The 17687-nt window shown below is 46.9% G+C and overlaps 1 protein-coding gene across 4 annotated transcripts in view; it reads right to left on the reverse strand.

Annotated features, from left to right (window-relative positions):
* Positions 1-480: 480 nt before the first annotated feature.
* TMEM273 (transmembrane protein 273) overlaps positions 481-17687 on the reverse strand; it is a 33686-nt gene continuing 16479 nt past the window's right edge. Inside the window, exons 2-8 of one of the 4 annotated variants that reach the window (XM_047761278.1) lie at positions 14510-14793; positions 13407-13460; positions 11885-12025; positions 10499-10529; positions 8055-8078; positions 2600-2663; positions 481-1699 (exon numbers count right to left, since the gene is read on the reverse strand). In XM_047761278.1, coding sequence (XP_047617234.1) covers positions 1682-1699; positions 2600-2663; positions 8055-8078; positions 10499-10529; positions 11885-12025; positions 13407-13460; positions 14510-14513 — 336 coding nt within the window. In that variant the 5' untranslated portion in view covers positions 14514-14793 and the 3' untranslated portion in view covers positions 481-1681. Of the gene's footprint in view, positions 1700-2599; positions 2664-6287; positions 6871-8054; positions 8079-10498; positions 10530-11884; positions 12026-13406; positions 13461-14509; positions 14794-17687 lie in introns of those variants that run through there. The other 3 variants (XM_047761276.1, XM_047761279.1, XM_047761277.1) reach the window with 3 other exon arrangements.

Raw genomic sequence — 17687 nt, forward strand, 5'->3', positions numbered from 1 at the left:
CCATTGCTTGACTCTATGACTTCTTGTGGTTGCTTCCAAAACATGTCCATTAGCACCTCTATCCGCAGGAGCTGCTCCCATGGAGAGGGGGCTGTCAAAAGAGGCATCAGATGGCTTCTGGTAAAACTGCCACTAGAGGAAGCCACTGAGCTTGGATTGGGGAGTGGGGGGTGGGGGAGCGGAGTCAAGGAGACTGTTCAACCTTCCACAGCGTGTTCACCTTTATAAGCTGAGGAGAAAGCACTGGTCTTCCATGTACTTCTCCATATTTTTCACACAAGAGACCTTGTGTGGGATTCAGACAAAACCAGAGCCTGGGAGTGGTGCTGGGAAAATAGGTCATAATGTGGGATGGGGGAGAGGACCCCACATTCTGTTGTGTCTACAGAAGTTAAAATGACTACTGAGAATCCAGACACATTCGACTTCAGTTCACAACCAGATGTCTTAATTAAAATGCTGCTGAAAGAAGCAAATCAATTACCAGATACCTCACAAGATGGTTTATTCTATCTTACACACGGAAAATTGCTTATGAATATTGCATTACTGCTTTAGGTTATCAGTTAACAAAGGCTGCTAATGAACTACATTGTTATCAACTCAGATAAAAGATGCCCTGGGAATCCAGGCAAATTATTATAACACAGTGCTTTGTTTTGAAATATAGCTCATCTTTCATCACACACAAGGAGAGTAACCCAATCTAAGAAGAGCCAGTCCATACAGACACCTGTATTTCTGTTGAATGAAAGGGCAAAGAGCATTCCTTTACACAGCTCAGAAATACAGGGTTACTATTAGAGGGGAGAGAAATATGAATGCTGCCTGTACCACAGAGACTTAGGTTTATGGCAATAATCAAAGATGTAGGTTTCTTAAGCCTCTGCCAGTTATGTCCTCCATGATAAGAAATGGGCATTGGAATCATCACCACAACATAATTCCATAAGCAGAGCAATAATCACTTGCATTGGTATAGCTCTCTGCAAGGTACTACAGCTGTTTTCTCATTTAATCCTTGGTTGACTCCACCATTTGAAGGGCTGCAGAGCTGCAGGCCCATTCCATGGCCATCAGACCCTTTACTCCCACTCCAGTTCAGCCTGCCATTTCTTCCTTTGGAAGGTCTGTCTTTCATTTATGGGAATGGAGACTGCCCCTTGGTTTCCATGTTTCAGGGCCCTTGAATGTTGACAGAGGAATTCTTCTGGCAGCTAAGAAGGTGAGGCTAACAGTCCTAGAAAATGTGACTCATCTCTTGGTAAGACGGTGGTGCTAAAGAAGTTGTGTCTTGAGTTTGGTTCTCATTCCATGAGCCATTTGCTGCAGGTAGGTTCCACTGACATGGACACAAAGATATCACGAAGCATGACCAGCTCCAACATGGGGAACAGGATAGGCAGTGAAGATTTGCTGGCTTCAATTCTTTCTTACTGCTGGAAAGATTGCTCTTACATCTATCTATGCAATCAGCTTCTTGTAGAAGAGAAGCAACATTTTCCTTTAGCATAGAGGTATTGCAGCATCTATATGCTCTATTATTTGCTCTGGATTTTGAGTTCTTTGTGAAGGTCCATCACCAGCCTTGGTGCTCAAATTCAAGCTGTCTCTAAGACTGCAACTGTAGGCAAGAGTCCAGAGTGCTGAACCCCTTCTGAAGAGGCTGTTTGCTCAGAGCTCAATCACTTGTGCATTTCTAGAAAGGAAAAGAACCATCTGGGAGATGTACTGACAGAATGACTATGCTCTAATCATGGCATATGCTTATGCAACCCACACAATTAAACAGGTATGAAATGGTTCATCAGCAAATCTTAGGTGGGACATTTCCTCATGTGACATAGAAGGGACCTAAAGACCACTGGCTCTTGATGAAGGGGGAAGTTTTTCAGCTAGAGCTCAACCAAGAGGTTGTTTTCTGCCTGCCAAACTGAGGCCACAAAACCTCATCCACTTTCAGTGACAAAAAGGGAAGAAGTCATTCCCAAAGGTTAATAGGCATGTCAAGGGGGAAGCACCATGCCTATATTTGAAGAGTTTGCATAGATCTGAGCAGGTGCTGCAAGGAATAAGGTAGACAGACCTATGAGAATGTAACTAGAAACCATTACCTTCAAGTCTGAACTATGCTGGTACAGAGGGTGAGACTTCTCTGCGCTTAAGTGCATCAGCTTTGATGGGAGGGAATTACAGTATAGATACATATTAAAAACTAGGAACATGGAAGAAAAGATAGTCACTGAACCAGACACTGGTATAGTAGAGCTTGGACTAAAAGTAGGACAGAGACCCTGCTGTGACCACTATTGGCTAAGCACTTCACCAACACTTCCATGTTGAGGCCAAATTCATACCAACATTCATTGCAGTTTCACATAAACATTATCCATAGTTATAACATCATGGCATATTTATGCTTACAATGCATCTTTGCCTATACCATTCCATTGTGCATATTTAGTCCCAATACCTTGAAGTCTAACATCTACTCATGAGAGAAGAAGTAGAAATAGCAAAAAGACAGGGCAGAAAGACAGGTCAGAATGAGGAAAGCCAAGTCAACATCAAATAAAAAGGATAGTTTGTACCTACTTACCCCATGTGTGGAGGACCAAGGGCACAGGTCGAGGTCAGGGTTACAAAGCTTAATGGCAGTAGAGCTGACATGGAAGACAAGCACGTTAGAAACAAGCAAGGATTGTGAGAGTGAGAAGAGGAAAAAGGGATTCCAAGAGAAAGCCTCAAATGCTGTCAGGTTTTCATATTTCTCCTCTGAAGGGAGGAAGGTTCAGAAAAACAGAGAGTTTGATCTGGCTGGTATAGAGGTCCAGGGGCTCAAAAGAAAGTTTATCCATTTTATTCTTTTTAACAAGTTCTGAGTTAAAAGAGCCCTCTCAGATGTTGCTAAGAGTATATAAATTAGCTAGACATAGTCAGCATTTGTGTTTGAGATGTTGATGTCCAAAGAAGATGGGCAACCTCCCATTGAGCAACCTCCTCCCACCCCCAATGTCCTTGAGCTGGGGAAGTGGTGCCTGTGAGATACCACATCAAAGAATTGTTCTCTGACAGAACACAGATTCCTTTACAGATGGGCATGCTGCCAGCCCCTAGAGATCCAGGTGAAACCTGCAAGAAAAGGTAGGCTAGTCAGAGGATGGGATAGCAATTGCTGGTTGTGAATCAGGCTGCAGAACCTGGGCTGGGTATCAAGAGAAAGAGAAAGAGACTGTTGGAGATTGTAGGATTATGGTGGCTGCCTAAATCCAAAATTTCCCCCCCATCTTGCAAAAATCACACAGACCAACAAGGAGAGAAGGAAGAAAGACTAAACTAAACTAGTAATGAAGGGGCTTATATGTCCTAGTTTGCCTGAGACTATTCCAGGGTATATCTTCTGAGGATTAGTTAATGCCTGCTAATGCTGAAAAGGTTTTTAACCAAATCCCACACATATTTCTGGTTTTTAAAACTCAGTAAAATAGGAATTGATGGATATGTCCTTAACATGATAAAACACGTATACTTTAGCCCTAAAGCTAGCATCTTACTTAATGAAAACTACTAGTGGATTTCCCAACAAGATCATGCACAAGACAAGTATACTCACTATTTTCACTATTATTTAACATTGGGGTTTTAGCCAATGCAATCAGAGAAGATAAAACAATTAGAGGTATAAGAATTGGGAGAGAAAATTTACAGTTTTGCAGATGACATGATATGATGAAAACTCAAGGAAAACAAGAAGAAAATCAACAAAACTATAAAAGCATTCAATAAGGCAGCTGCTATCATATTAGCACACCAAAAAAAAAAAATCTATAAGCAATCAATGAGCAAGTAGGAGACATAATGGGAAATTACATTTACAAAAGCAACAAAAACATAAAATATTTAGGAGTAAATTTAACAAGAAATGTGAAAAATCCATAAGAGTAAAATCTGAAAACTCTCTTGAGACACACAAAACAGACTTGTAAAAAATATATCTTTCTTGTGGGTGAAGGAAGTTTTAACATCATAAAGAAGTCAATTGCCTTCAATTTTAATATGGAATGCAACCTCAATAAAGGTACCAAAATGTTTGTTTCTGTAGCTAGATTTTGAAGTTGATTGTAAGTTTATCTGAAAAAAAAATACACAGGAATAGCTAGAACAGACTAAGAGGGCATGCTGGAACAAGCCTTGCCAGGTAATAGAGCATACCATGAAACCGTTACAAGAAAGAGTATGGTTATGGCACATGAAAAATCACAAATATGATAGGACTAGTCAGCCATTAAAAAAAAAAGAAGAAAATAATGCCATTTTTAGCAACATGGATGCAACTAGAGATTCTCATACTAATTGAAGTCAGAAAGAGAAGGACAGATATTATAGGATATCACTTATATGTGGAATCTAAAATATAGCACAAATGAACCTACCTAAAAAACAGAAACAGACTCATAGCCATGGAGAACAGACTTGTAGTTGCAAAGAGGGAAGGAGTGGGATGGACTGGGAGTTTGGGGTTATTAGATGCAAATTATTACATTTGGAATAGTTAGGCAATAAAGTCCTACTGTATAGTGCAGGGAATTATAACCTATCTCTTGGGATAGACCATGGGAAAATAATATTTTTTAAAAAGAATGTGTGTGTGTGTGTGTGTGTGTGTATGACTGAGTCACTTTGTGTATAGCAGAAATTGGCACAACATTGTAAATCATCTATACTTTAATAAAATAAATAAATAAACAAATAGCATTGGAGAATAATATAAAGTCTAGAAAGAGTCCAAGTGTATGTGGAAATTTAGAACATGATAAAGGTGGCAAATGAAACACTGGGGAAAATAGGGTGGTTTTAAAAATGATATTGAAATAACTGAATTGCCATTTGGGAACGGGTAAAATTGGATCTATATCTCATACCGTATACCACATCAAATAAATCAGAGATTCAAATAAAAATAAACCCATATGAGAACTAAAATAATATTTATATATACATATACATGCATACATTTGTACATATGTATTTATCTAATTTTATAAAAATTGTATATATAAAATATTTTTAATTAAATACATTTTTGTAAAAGGAACACAGGATAAAGCAGGAGCTATTAAGATTAGTTACCTTGGAGTTCACGTCATGGCTCAGCAGAAACAAATCTGACTAGTATCCATGAGGATGCAAGTTCGATCCCTGGCCTTGCTCAGTGGGTTAAAGATCTGGCATTGCCACGAGTTGTGGTGAAGGTTGAAGATGTGGCTTAGATAGATCTGGCATTGCTGTGGCTTTAGCATAGGCCAGCAGCTATAGCTCCAATTTGATCCCCAGTCTGGGAACCTCCATATGCCGTGGGTAAGGCCTTAAAAAGACAAAAAAAAAAAAAGCACCTCAAAGCAGTGGGTGGGAGCAGTACGGAGTGGACAGGATGAAAGCAAAATGTCTCTGAGCTTATATTTTTAGTTATGAACTATATACATGTTTCACATCTTTGAAAAATAAAATTATACTAAAAGGATTAAGAAAGGAAATTTAAAACAGCATATACACTTAAAGGGATGTCTCTAACTTTGTATCAAATTGATAGTATAACCATACAGAGAAAATGATTAATTCAATTTGAACAGAATATTCTATATACCAGGAGGCCTAAATTCTAAGAAGAAAAAAGAAATGCAAAGAAATTTTTAAGTGAATTTATAGTTGTATAGTGTAATTCTGAAAGTATGTGTTTTGTGTGTATTATAGGATAGAGCAAATGGGTGAAAATATTTATATAGCTGGGGAAGTTTTTTCACTTTAGAGGAGGCCAAATAGAAATATGGAATGAGGAAATCTTAAGAACTTTATGGTATTGAGCTTTTGATTTAAATAGACATTTTCTGGCTGTCCATTGAGAGAACCCACAAGCAGTGATCTTCAATAGCCGTGAGCACATGTTGTGCCTAGATCTTGGTTTCAAAAACCTATTCCACATCTAAAACAAGGAGGAAGAGGAGAAAGGGATGGACAAATGGGTGATTCCAGGTCTGGGCAAGGACAGTACAAGGTAAGAATGACATGGGAGTTCCCGTTGTGGCACAGCGGAAATGAATCCGACTGGGAACCTGAGGTTGCAGGTTCGATCCCTGGCCTTGCTCAGTGGGTTAAAGATTCAACATTGTTGTGAGCTGTGGTGGTAGGTTGAAGACTCAGATCGGATCCCATGTTGCTGTGGCTGTGCTGTAGGCCGGCAGCTGTAGCTCCAATTAGACCCCTAGCCTGGGAACCTCCATACATATGTCATGGGTGTGACCCGAAAAAGCAAAAACGAACAAACAAACAAACAAGAAAAGGTGAGACTGACACATGATATTATGTCAGAAATGCTCAATGGAAATGAGCAATGGAAATGCTCAATGACTACTAGGATCCTCTCTAAAACCACCAAGTAGTGACTTATACTGATAACTTGGGACAATTTGAGCATCAGAAAGATTCATGATGGTGATGAAAGATAATTCATTGAAGTCCATAGGAATAACTTTCAACAAGTGAAAGAAAGAGAAAAAGGGGAAAAGGAGTCTTTCTTCTGGAAGAATGCCAGCTATTAAATGTAGAAAGAATGCTGGAATTAGAACCCTCAATGCAATAACTGATTCAAAAATGGATCACAAATAGATGTTAGATCATTGCGTGAAGAATTACTGGGGTCAGGCTGTTCCCATGGTCTCATAGTCCCACACTTCTGATAATTTACTAATTACAAAGGGCTGATTTTCTCTCAACAATGCAGAGATCTAGCTGTTGCTTCCTTAACTAAGCCATCAAACACAGCATCACCAACGGTGAGAGAGCCTGGGGCGATGTGCCTCCTGGTGCAATGTCCTGAAAAATACAGACACAACGTCACTTCTGTAGTAATCCTGAAAAAATTCTCAATATGAATCTACTCAGGAGGAAACATTCCAGAAAAGAGGGCCTCACTTAAGATGACCGACGTAGGTACTTCAAAACTGACAACGTCATGGGGGGAGAAAGCAACATCCAGAGAGAACAAAAAGAGACAAAATCAAATATAATGGCTCCTGGCTTGGAAAAATAGAGCTGTAAGAGATACTTATGAAACGGTTGGAGAAATCTGAATATGGGCTGTGTAATAGATAATACTATTGAAATTCCACCCATTTCCATTCATTTCTTACCATTCATGTTGTCGTAGTGTGATTATGTGGGAGACACATGGTATATTTAAGGGTGAACTATCGTGGTATCTATACTAGTTTTTAAGTGAGTCAGAAAAAAAAATTATGCCTACAGGGCAAAATGTTAATTTGTGGATCTAGGTGATGGGTGAATATGTTTTTATTGCACTTGTCTTTCAACGTTTTTGTGGATTTGAAGATTTTTCCAAAAGAAAGACAGTGAGACCACATGGGTGGTGCATGAGATGCAGGAAAGCAGGACGAGGAGAAGTGAGTTGTGAACCAGTCTTTCAGATATACCCAGGGGAGGTGCCTCCTTTCCTCTGAGTAGGGCTCCTTCAGCCAGTAGCCCTGGATACTGTCCCCCTCCTGAAGCCCTGCCCTGCATACTCAGGCCTTGTTCACACCAAGGCCCCAAAGCAGCATTGAAAAACAGACATTTCTGCCAAGTTGATAGCTTAATGGAACAAAGAAAAGTTTTGGAATTTTTCTTCATCAAATGACTAAGCTTGTTTACAGTTTGATCAGCCTCTGTCAAAGATAAGCTCTTGGAAAATGTAAATTAAATTTAACCATCTTGCTGTTAAAACCCAGTTTTCTCAGCTCTAATCAGGCAAACACCCCCACAGCTTCATTTGAAATCTTGCCAAAGCACCCCCATTTTAGGACTGTCTACAAATGTCCCAAAGAGATGCTGATTCCAGGTCTCACAGCCATCCTGGCACCAGGAATTCTGGCCCATGGTTAGCAATCCCCTTCCCGTCCTGCAGGGGGCGTGCAGGACAGCCGCTAGCAGCCAGCTCTGGAGAGGAGAGGGACCACCTTTCCTCCTTTCAGTGAGAGCCATTCATCACTGTTACAACTCACCTTTCAGAGAGACTGAGGTTTAACCTGCAAAATAGGAGGATAGGATGATCATGAAATTGTTCCTAGATAACAGAAAGTACATGCAAAGTTCTGCTCCAGGAGAATATCTTGCTTGTCAGCTTTTTCTTTCAGGTCTAACTTCTTCCTGACTCAGCCTGACTCCATCTAGTGTCAGTTTTTGAAACTTGAATTGTGTTTCCCTTCTTTGTAGGGCAGCTCTGGTGAGGTAGTGCCAAGAACATTCCCTGTTCCTGGTGGGGTTAGATTGCGGGGGTGGGGAACTCCCATCCAGCTCTTAACGCCCAGCCGCCCACCTCTCTCCATCCTCTGCCTCTTCCTTCCCTTCCTCCACCCCCGCCTTCTTCTTGCACCCTTCCAAGGTCCTTTTAATGTACCTCACTTTCACAGTGTCTACTGCCAACTATGGCAGCCACCTCGCCTGGATTATGGAAATTTCCTCTTATAACTCCAGTTATCAAAATAACTTAGAACATCCAAACACACAAAATGGAGACGCTCCTCTGACACGATGATACATAGGAACATAAAACCACAGTGATCTTCATTCAATAATGCTCTCAGATTGGTTTGTGTTGTATTGTTCATGGCAGCCTCTTCACGTACACACATGTGTGTGTCAGGCCCTCACTGTGAGTCATCACAGCTTTTGCCATCGCCTCACCCCGCAGCACGCACATGTGCATGTACACACGCACCAGGATTAAGCACTGGGCATTGTGAAATCTTTGTTTTATGAATTCCGTGACTAAGTTGTCCTTGAATCGCACAGTTCTGGAAAGCTTCAGGGGCCCTAGAGCTTCCAAAGCACGATGTTTAACCCAAAGTGCCCCCCCTCCCCCTGGTGCGTGTGGGGCATGGTCAAGACAGCATTTCTCATTGTGAGGGGTGAGATCACTCCACTAGAATCTCCACCTGCCCGTTCTGTCGTCCTGACACAGGGCCAGAGCTGGCCATGGCAGCCAGCGCCACCCTCAGGGGTACCTCAGCCACCCAGCAGAGGGCCCTGAGGCCATGCTGTGGACGAGTCTTCACCAAACACAGGCATAGCCCATCCCTCCCAAACTGACACCCAACCAGCTCTCCCCACCACAAGACTAGCTGCCCCCATAGGCAATTCAGGTTCTGGGCTTGGGGTTCATCTATGTTTTCTCAAGTCTCCCCACCCCCAATGTCAAGAGCTAACCCTTCTCATCCTTCCAGACTGAAACCATGGCCTCTCATGCCCCAGTCTGCCCAAAGCACTGTTAGAATCCCGATGGGAAGCCAGTCTGCCCTGCTTCTATAGCGGGGGAGCAATCAGAGTGCTGCCCTGGGTGAGCTGTGGAGAGGATGCCCTCTTGGGGAATGGGGGGGAGGGTGGCAACCTCGGAACAGAAAGAGACAGGGAAACAGACAACGCATGGAAGTGGAGTTGATGAAATGTGCTTTAGGGCCTCACACTCAGAAATCATTGCCAGAACCCCCAGTGTCTGAAGGTGGGCAGAGAAAATCCAGTTCCAGCTCATCCCCAGGGCACTCTCCTGACCACATGGTACCGCATGTCCATCTCTCCTTCACCCATGAATCCACCCATTCCTTTAAGACATGATACTTTGTACTTGCCAAGCCCCAGGTCACAGGTCCCCCACTGGAGGGGCAGACCATGCTTCAGGTCCCTCTAATAACCCACCACCCCAGCCAGCCACTCACTCAACATCTCTACTTGGAAGTCACCAGAAGCCTTAAACTCACTATACTCAAAAAAGCAGTCACTAACACACCCCCACCGCTTCTCCCATCCACTTCCCAAAGAGCACCCCCTGAGCCAGGACTTCCCCATCCCAACAAACGCCAGCTGTTCCCAGGTTCACCTGCACCTTCACCCAGCCCCCAGGTCCTGGGCCAGCTGCCTCGTTGATATATAGCTCAGATCCTCTCTCAGGGCTTTGCAGTAGCTTGCAGCTCTCTGGGTGAAGAGCATTCCATATGAGACAAACAGCAAGTGCAAAGATCCTGAGGTAGGATTGTCCTTGGAGGACACAGGCTCTATGCACTAGAGCAGTGTGGCTGGGTGGCAACAGGGAAATCAGGGAGCAACGAGCTGAACACATGTGGTTTCCCATATGGGACGTGGCAGGCACTGGGGACATGATCTTGAAGCTGGGGGATGCATGGTGGTGGTGGGGACTCTGAGCAGAGGGTAGGGCGAAATCTAACCCATGGTGTGCAGAAGAGAGCCCAAGCTTCCTTTGGCTACTGTGGGCCCCCCACTCCCATGACACCAGCCCACCACTCAAGGGAGGGGAGACCAAGAAGGAGGGTGCATCCTAGTCCTCTAGGAAGCATCCCAAAGCAGAGCAAAGGGCTAAGATGTCAACTGAGAGAGAGGATGGATAAAAACAGGAGGAAAAATAATGCCAGTCATAGGTCGGCGGCAAGCTTACCTTGGGGCTCTCTTCTTTTGCGCCATGGTCTCTAAACAGAGAAACAGGACATTAGGAAGGGGACACCATGGTGGTGGTGCAGCTTGCTTAGTGCCAGGCAAGCAGGAGGGACAAAGCCCACCCAACTCAGACAGTGCTGAGAGGCTCCCTGGGTGGGGTCCACTGGGGTAGTCTTGGGCTGAGTGCTCTGCCCCCTCCCCTTTGGCACCATTGGAACTCCCCTATCTGGTCCATCACTGAGCTCCCTAGCTCTGCACATGGGGAAGGCTGAGGCTTTCCTAGAGCCCCCGCCCCCCAATCCCTCCTCTCCTGCCCCCTCCTTACAGATCCTGGGCCCCCTTGCCCGTAGGAGATCCAGAACATCTCCTGCTGTGTGCTGAAGAGGCTGTTACCTCTCCTTGCTTATTCCTAGAGATACAAAATCAAGAGCAAGCAAACTCCTATGGGCAGTTAAGCTCCTGTGTAATTGGACAGGCTGGAAGCCCCTTCGTGCTGCGCCTCCTCCTCTCGTCGTCCCCCTTCTGTGTGTTTTCACAGATAATAATCACATTTTCCAAAGACATGGTGAGGGCGTTTCCTCCTCATCCTCAGGGAAACCTCATGGAAAACTGCACTGTCATCCCATTAAGCAGTCATATGCAGGGGACAGTTTTTGCAGGTCCCGCTTTGAAAGAAAGAAGGTGAGAATCAATGTTGCATTTTACCACCCAAACTCACTAAGGATCCAGTGTCGCCACAGCTGCAGCGTAGGTGGCAACTTCAGCTCGGATCTGATCCCTGGTTTGGGAACTCCATATGCCACGGAGTGGCCAAAAAAGGAAAAATCTCACAAACCGAGTGCTCAGCATCAGCGTGGCACCCTCTCCGCAGCTGCCACAGGCTGTGAGAACCACACTGGGTTCACATAAGCCCAGCTCTGTTGGGATGACAGGATACACTCAGAACCACACAGAGTAGGACTTGCCCAATTTATTTTAAAAAATGCAACTTGGCCCACGTAATCCATGCCGGCACACCTCCCACCATGCAGCCAGGCCAGGGGCAGCCTGACCACTTCCCAAGATTGATTTCATCAGATCACGTTATTTGAGTAAGAGAATAGAAATTTCTATCTGAAGCCAACTCAGCTCCTTTCCCCACTGATTCTTAGGAATATCAAGAGCAATGAAATGGAAAAGTACAGACAGACAGAGAGAGAGAGAGAGAGAGAGAGAGAGGGACAGGCAGGCAGTGACAGAGAGAGGTCACTGCATTTCTTCTCAACCCATGTTTTTTATTCTATCTCCAGCCAGTGCTGCCCTCAGGGCCTCAAGCTGGGTGACTGCCCAGGACAGGGGTTGTCTTGGGCAGGGGCAGAGCCAGGCTTGAACACCACCCTTCCCTTACCACTGGAGCCCGCGTTCATGCTTCTCAGGTCCGAGGAATCATTATCAAACAAGTGTTTCCTGATCATGCAGATTTTCAGGGCCAGAAAGCCAGCTGATATGATGAAGCCCAGAGCAGTCCCGATGAGGGCGTATTTGATATCTGAAGGGCAGGAAGGAATTGAACAAGGGGCTTCAATCACCACCCTGTAAAGGTCTTCTACAGCTCCCTTTACATCAGGATGAAACCCAAAGTCCTGCTCAGGGAGCTTAACATGCCACACGCCAACCCACTGAGGCCAACCTAATTTTTCACTCTCCTGGTGAGACAGGCTGGGCCCTGGGACCCTTTGCTGCAGTGTTTGCCCCTAGACAACATTGCCCTAAGCAACAAAACACAAAGAAACTATACGGGCCAAAAAAGAACTGTGCATGTGCAGTTGGGGCAAATTTTGGACGGTAAGGTACAAAAAAAACAAAAACAAAAAAAAAACCAAAGCAAAACAAATGAACAAACATAAAACAGCTGCCACTTCTGAAGGACCAAGAGCACAAGCAGGGTATTAGGAGCAAAAGCAGGTACTATGCATGCCTCGGCACCCAGCACCACCAAAGGGGTGAGCAGACCATGAAGCCACCCCTCTGGCCATGACCCCTGGACCTGCCCCCATCCTTACCCCATATAAGGAACCAGTTCACCTCCCCTTGAGGAGTGAGTGAGCAAGGGAAACTGTTGCTTGGTTTTGCTCACCCCTGCTACCGCAGGGGCCCTGATAAAACCTTGCTTGACTTTCTTGTCTGGCTTCTTTTCCATTTCTATGGATTAAGGATGACCAAGAGCCCAGGCTGGTAATACTGGGAGCACATGCCTTCCCTGTCCCTCCACCCACACCCCATCTCCTCTTTCTAGAGCTCCATCCCTGGTTTCTAGAACTCATTCCCTAGTGGCTGAAGGCTGATTTCTGCCCCCCCCCCCATAGCCTCCCTCATGCATCCCTGCATCAGTGCATCCATGGAGCATGCATGGATTGCCTGCTCTGGGGAGCACTGAAAGCAAAGGAATGAAGCCCCGATTCCATTCAGTAGCAGAAGACAAGAGGTCACTCTAATGCCTGGTGGCAGGGGTTGTGCCTGAAAGCCTTCCCAGGGGAGGTGACAGGCAAGCTGCCCTGGGCTGGGTGAGCGGAGCCCTGAAAGGGAGAGAGGCCGGGACCGTGCAGATGAGGCACTGGCGAGGGCAAGGAAGCAAGGCAGAGCCCACTGCCTGGGGGGTCACGGCTGCTGTACAGGGCTGTCATCTGAGAGAGTGGACCAGGGTGGCCCTGATGACTATGTCCCCTTTGAGGACAGGCTCTTATGCAGGACCATGCCCCTGGAATGAAGCTGTGTTAGGCACTCAGACAGGCCTGGAGGTGAGTGCTGTCCTGGTTCTATAACAACAAGTAGGAAACACTTACGGGGATAGCCCACCTGCCCAGGGCTTTCCAAGTGCCTCCTCTGTCCCCCTTGGCCCTGCACTCAGAATCAGCTGCATGGCCACCTACCAGTTTCCTCCCCAGCAGACTTGCCCGTTGCCAACACTTGAGCTCCACCAACATCTGCAAAGACAAAAACCCAGATTCTGGTTACAATAGAACCACCAGCTGTGATCAGGCCACAGGGTCATGGGCCGAACCCTTGTCCCCAGCTACCCACGCCTACAGGTCTGAAGAAGCCTGCTACAGGAAGCCCAGAGGAGGTGCCTCCTTGTTGCCACAGAATGTCTGAGAGCCTTGCTGGGACCTTAATGCCCTCTGCAAAACCAGGGGCAAAGTTCCACTGAGTTCAATAGTTCAATTTAACTAGTTCTTTTTTTTTTTTTTTTTTTTTGCTTTGCTTCCTAGGGCTGCACCCATGGCATATGGAGGTCCCCAGGCTAGGAGGGTAGGGGTCCAATAGGAGCTACAGCTGCCGGCCTATGCCAGAGCCACAGCAATGCCAGATCTGAGCCCCATCTTCAATCCACACCACAGCTCATGGCAACGCCGGATCCTTAACCCACTGAGCAAGGCCAGGGACCGAACCGGAAACCTCATGGTCCTAGTCAGATTCATTTCCACTGAGCCACAACAGGGACTTAATTTTTTTTCCTGCTTTTTATTTCATTCATTTTATAAATGATTTTTTTCAGATTAACACTTTAAAATTTTTTTATTTTACTTTATTTTTTTTAATTTATTTTTATATTTTTGGCTGTGGCAGCAACATGCAGAAGTTCCCAGGCTGGAGACTGAACCAGCAGTGACCTCAGGCACAACCATAACGCCAGGTCCTTAATAACTAGGCCACCAGGGAACCCCCAAATTTTTTTTAAAAATGCAGATATAGTTGACATCAAACCAGTTCTTTAACACAGTTTTCCTGTGTTAAGACCCACCTTGCCTGCATCTCCTGCTTCCTCCTCACTCTCATAAACGCTCTCATTCTAGCCAGAATGCACTGACTCCAGTTCCCCACCCAGGACCCGCTGCTCCTGGCCCACAGCCTCTGCCTGTCCCCATCTTCTCCCCTCTCCTCCTTCCCCTCAACTTTGTTCTATGTCACTTCCTCTTGACACCCCACACCTGGCTTAGGTGCCCCACTGGGTGCTCACAGAGGCTATACTTACCCATTGTGACCGACCATACAATTTATTTAAGAACAGTACATAGCGCTGCTATGTACCAGGCACTGTTCTCCCAGCTTCTCAGCCAGTAACCCACTGAATGAATCTTCTGGCTGGTCTCCCTTCTGGGCTGTACAGTGCCCTGTGGAGGGTTCTACCCCCAGCACTTGATACAGCATCTGGCACACAGGAGGAATTAATGGATGTTTGATGAATGAACGAATGATGGTGATAGAGCATGCTGCAGGGTGTGGGTTGGTCTCATTCTTCTAGCCGCAATTTGAAACCTTAAGACAAGACACATGGCTCACAATCTGGCCCTGGGTCCCTGCAGATGGGCCTTAGAAGGGCTAAGGAAGAACTGTGGGCCTTGGAGAGGGGAGTGCACATTAATTGGCCACTTACTCCAAGGCAGATGTTGGGTGCAGCACTTGCATGAATGCTTTTAATACTCCCAGCAGCAGCAACAGCTCTAAGACACAGGCACTGTCACCGTTGCTGTGGGATGCATGAGGAATCAGAGGCATTGAGGACTTGACAATGCCCCCAAAGGCCAAGAGAAGTAGAAAGTGACAGTGCCTGGGTCTAAGCCCTGCCACCTGCACCCAGGGCCCCGTGATGCACTGCAAACTCAAATTCCAGGCAACTAACTAATAGAACGATGTCAAAACATCAAGGCCAAGGGCTGGAGGAGCTGGGGCAGGGGCAGGGGGATGGTGAGGCCCAAGCCTGAGTCTCAGGTTCAAGCTTCTAGGCAAAAGCAGAAGCAGCAAAGACCACACCCCTCCTCCTCATAAATGGGAGCAGTGACTTCATTGAGAGGGACCACCTCTTCCAAAGGGTGGCTCCAAGAAAGGTCCACCTCCCAAGACCTGACCTCTTGGAGGTCAAATGTTGGCTGAGGCACTTGCTCACTAAAGCTGCAAGACCGGGAGTTCTTGTCGTGGGTCATCGGAAACAAATCCAACTAGTACCCATGAGGATGCAGGTTCCATCCCTGGCCTTGCTTAGTGGGTTAAGGATCCAGCATTGGCATGAGCTGTGGTGAAGTTTGCAAATGCGGCTCAGATCTGGCATTGCTGTGGCTGTGATGTAGACCAGAGGCTATAGCTCTGATTGGACCCCTAGCCTGGGAACTTCCATATGCCTCAGGTGCGGCCCTAAAAAGCAAAAACCAAAAAAAAAAAAAAAAAAAAACCAAAAAACTGCAAGACCTCCACATGGCCACATCTGCTGATCCTGCTCAGCACTGCCCAGGGGTTGGGTTGACACTCCAGAGGCCATCGTCACTCCAAGTGCATTGGTAGGGAAGGGATTATTGCAGTGGAGTTTGGGATTTGTCTGGTGGCCTCACTTGGAGGTGAAAAAGCTGGGGGATTTTGAAACAAAAGTCCGCAGCCTTGTTCTAATCACAAGTCTTCTTGGAGATCTGATGTCCCACGTGAAGCCGATGCACTCACACATGTACCACAGACGCCCCAGAACACAATGGGACCCTGATTTTGTCAGTTCTTTGAGGCCCCTACTTAGCTTTGTTGTTTCTTTACATTAATTCTTCACATTATCCTGCTGCACCAGCTGGGATGAAAAACCATTCCAGGGATGGGACGAAGCCTTGTATTTCACACACGGAAAGAAAGGCTGGGCTCTAGAGTCACTGAATGGAATTGACTTCTGGCCTGAGGCCAGAAACCCAGGGCTGTGTGGGCTGCAAGTTTCTGCTGGGGTCTTTCTGACACCCACGTGGCCCCTCGCCGCCTTTACTGGGCAGAAGGCAGGGGAAAGGCAGGGCAGGGCATGGCATCAATGCGTGGGGCCAAGCCCACTAAGCGACAGCCCCTTCCCTGGCCCCCCTCACACAGACATCTCTTCCGGGTCCCCCCTTGGGGGTCTTCCTGATGAAACTTGAACAGAGAAAGAAGAAAAGATACAGCTCAGAAAGATCAAGATGGAAAGAGTCGGAGAGCCAGAGAGACACAAGGAGACACCTGGACAGAGGGGCACACACACACAGAGGCTCTGCTGGAGAAGCTTAGGCCGCTGGCAGGGGGCTGAGAAAGAAAGAGAAGAAAGAACATCTAGAATCTAAAAAAGCCTGGCCCTGGCCTCCTTGACAGCAGCAGGCCCCAGTCCTCACCAGGCTGCCCAGCGCCCTACGTTGGCCTCATGTGCCAAATGCATATGGTCCTGAGGGCTCTGCTCTTTCTGCCCCTCCCTGGCAGGGATCCCAGGGCTCAGCTTGGGCCCCCACTCTCACCCCTCACATAGTCGGGCCCCTTAGACACCTCCCTCCATGTTCCATCCTGGATCCACCCTGAGCCAGAAGGCTGCCCTTAGTCCCCAGCCTCAAATAGGCTATTGGAGCCTCAGGCTCTCGGGGCCTCAGCCTCTCTTGCCCCAGGTCCAAGGTCAGGGACCCCCCCCCCAAAAAAAACACCCCAAACCATGAGTCTACTGCTCTTACAGCTGAGATGACACACCCAGGCAGTGGGCCATGCTGTGCAGGCCACATCCCGTCCTGGTAATTCCTGCCAGCCAGCCAGATGGCCACTCGGCGGCAGCCTTTCCCCTCCTCCGGGAGGGAAATCCTCCAGGCCACCCTCCCCCTGCGCTCTAATGAGCCCCTGGGTGAGGATCCATCAGAAACACATTTGTGCCCTCCGCCCTCACCCCTCCCTCCTGCCGGGGTCGTCAGCTTGGGGAGTCCCTCCTGGGCCACAGACCCCTGTGAGCCCCCAGCCCTGATTTCCCCTGGCTCTGCAAAGGAGCTGGAGGATGGATGGCCCTGGCAAGGCTGCTCTGCAAGTGCAGTCAGAGGCCTGGTGAGTGCTCCTGTGTTCTGGTCTGTGAGAGACCCAGGAGGAAAACACCCTGGGCTTTTGCTGATGAAATTCTCTGGATTCTCTTGTGCAAACATGAACTGGGAGCTTAGCAGCTAGAGGACTGTCTCTCAACCCCCAGGGACAGTCCAAGGGGGCTGAGTACAGGTTGGCTGTACCAAGGCTGGTTTCCTGGGGGGCATGCAGGGACCCTCTGACTGGTAGAGTCCCAGGGCCGTGGTAGGCGCAGGCCTGCCCAAATTTGGCATGACCACCTGAACGCCAGCACTCCTGGTTCAGGCTGTCCACACAGCCAGATGCAGAGGGCAGGAGCAAAGGTCCTGGGGCATGAACTTAGCTGC

This window comes from Phacochoerus africanus, chromosome 15 (genome assembly GCF_016906955.1).
Source record: "Phacochoerus africanus isolate WHEZ1 chromosome 15, ROS_Pafr_v1, whole genome shotgun sequence".
NCBI classification, from domain to species: domain Eukaryota; kingdom Metazoa; phylum Chordata; class Mammalia; order Artiodactyla; family Suidae; genus Phacochoerus; species Phacochoerus africanus.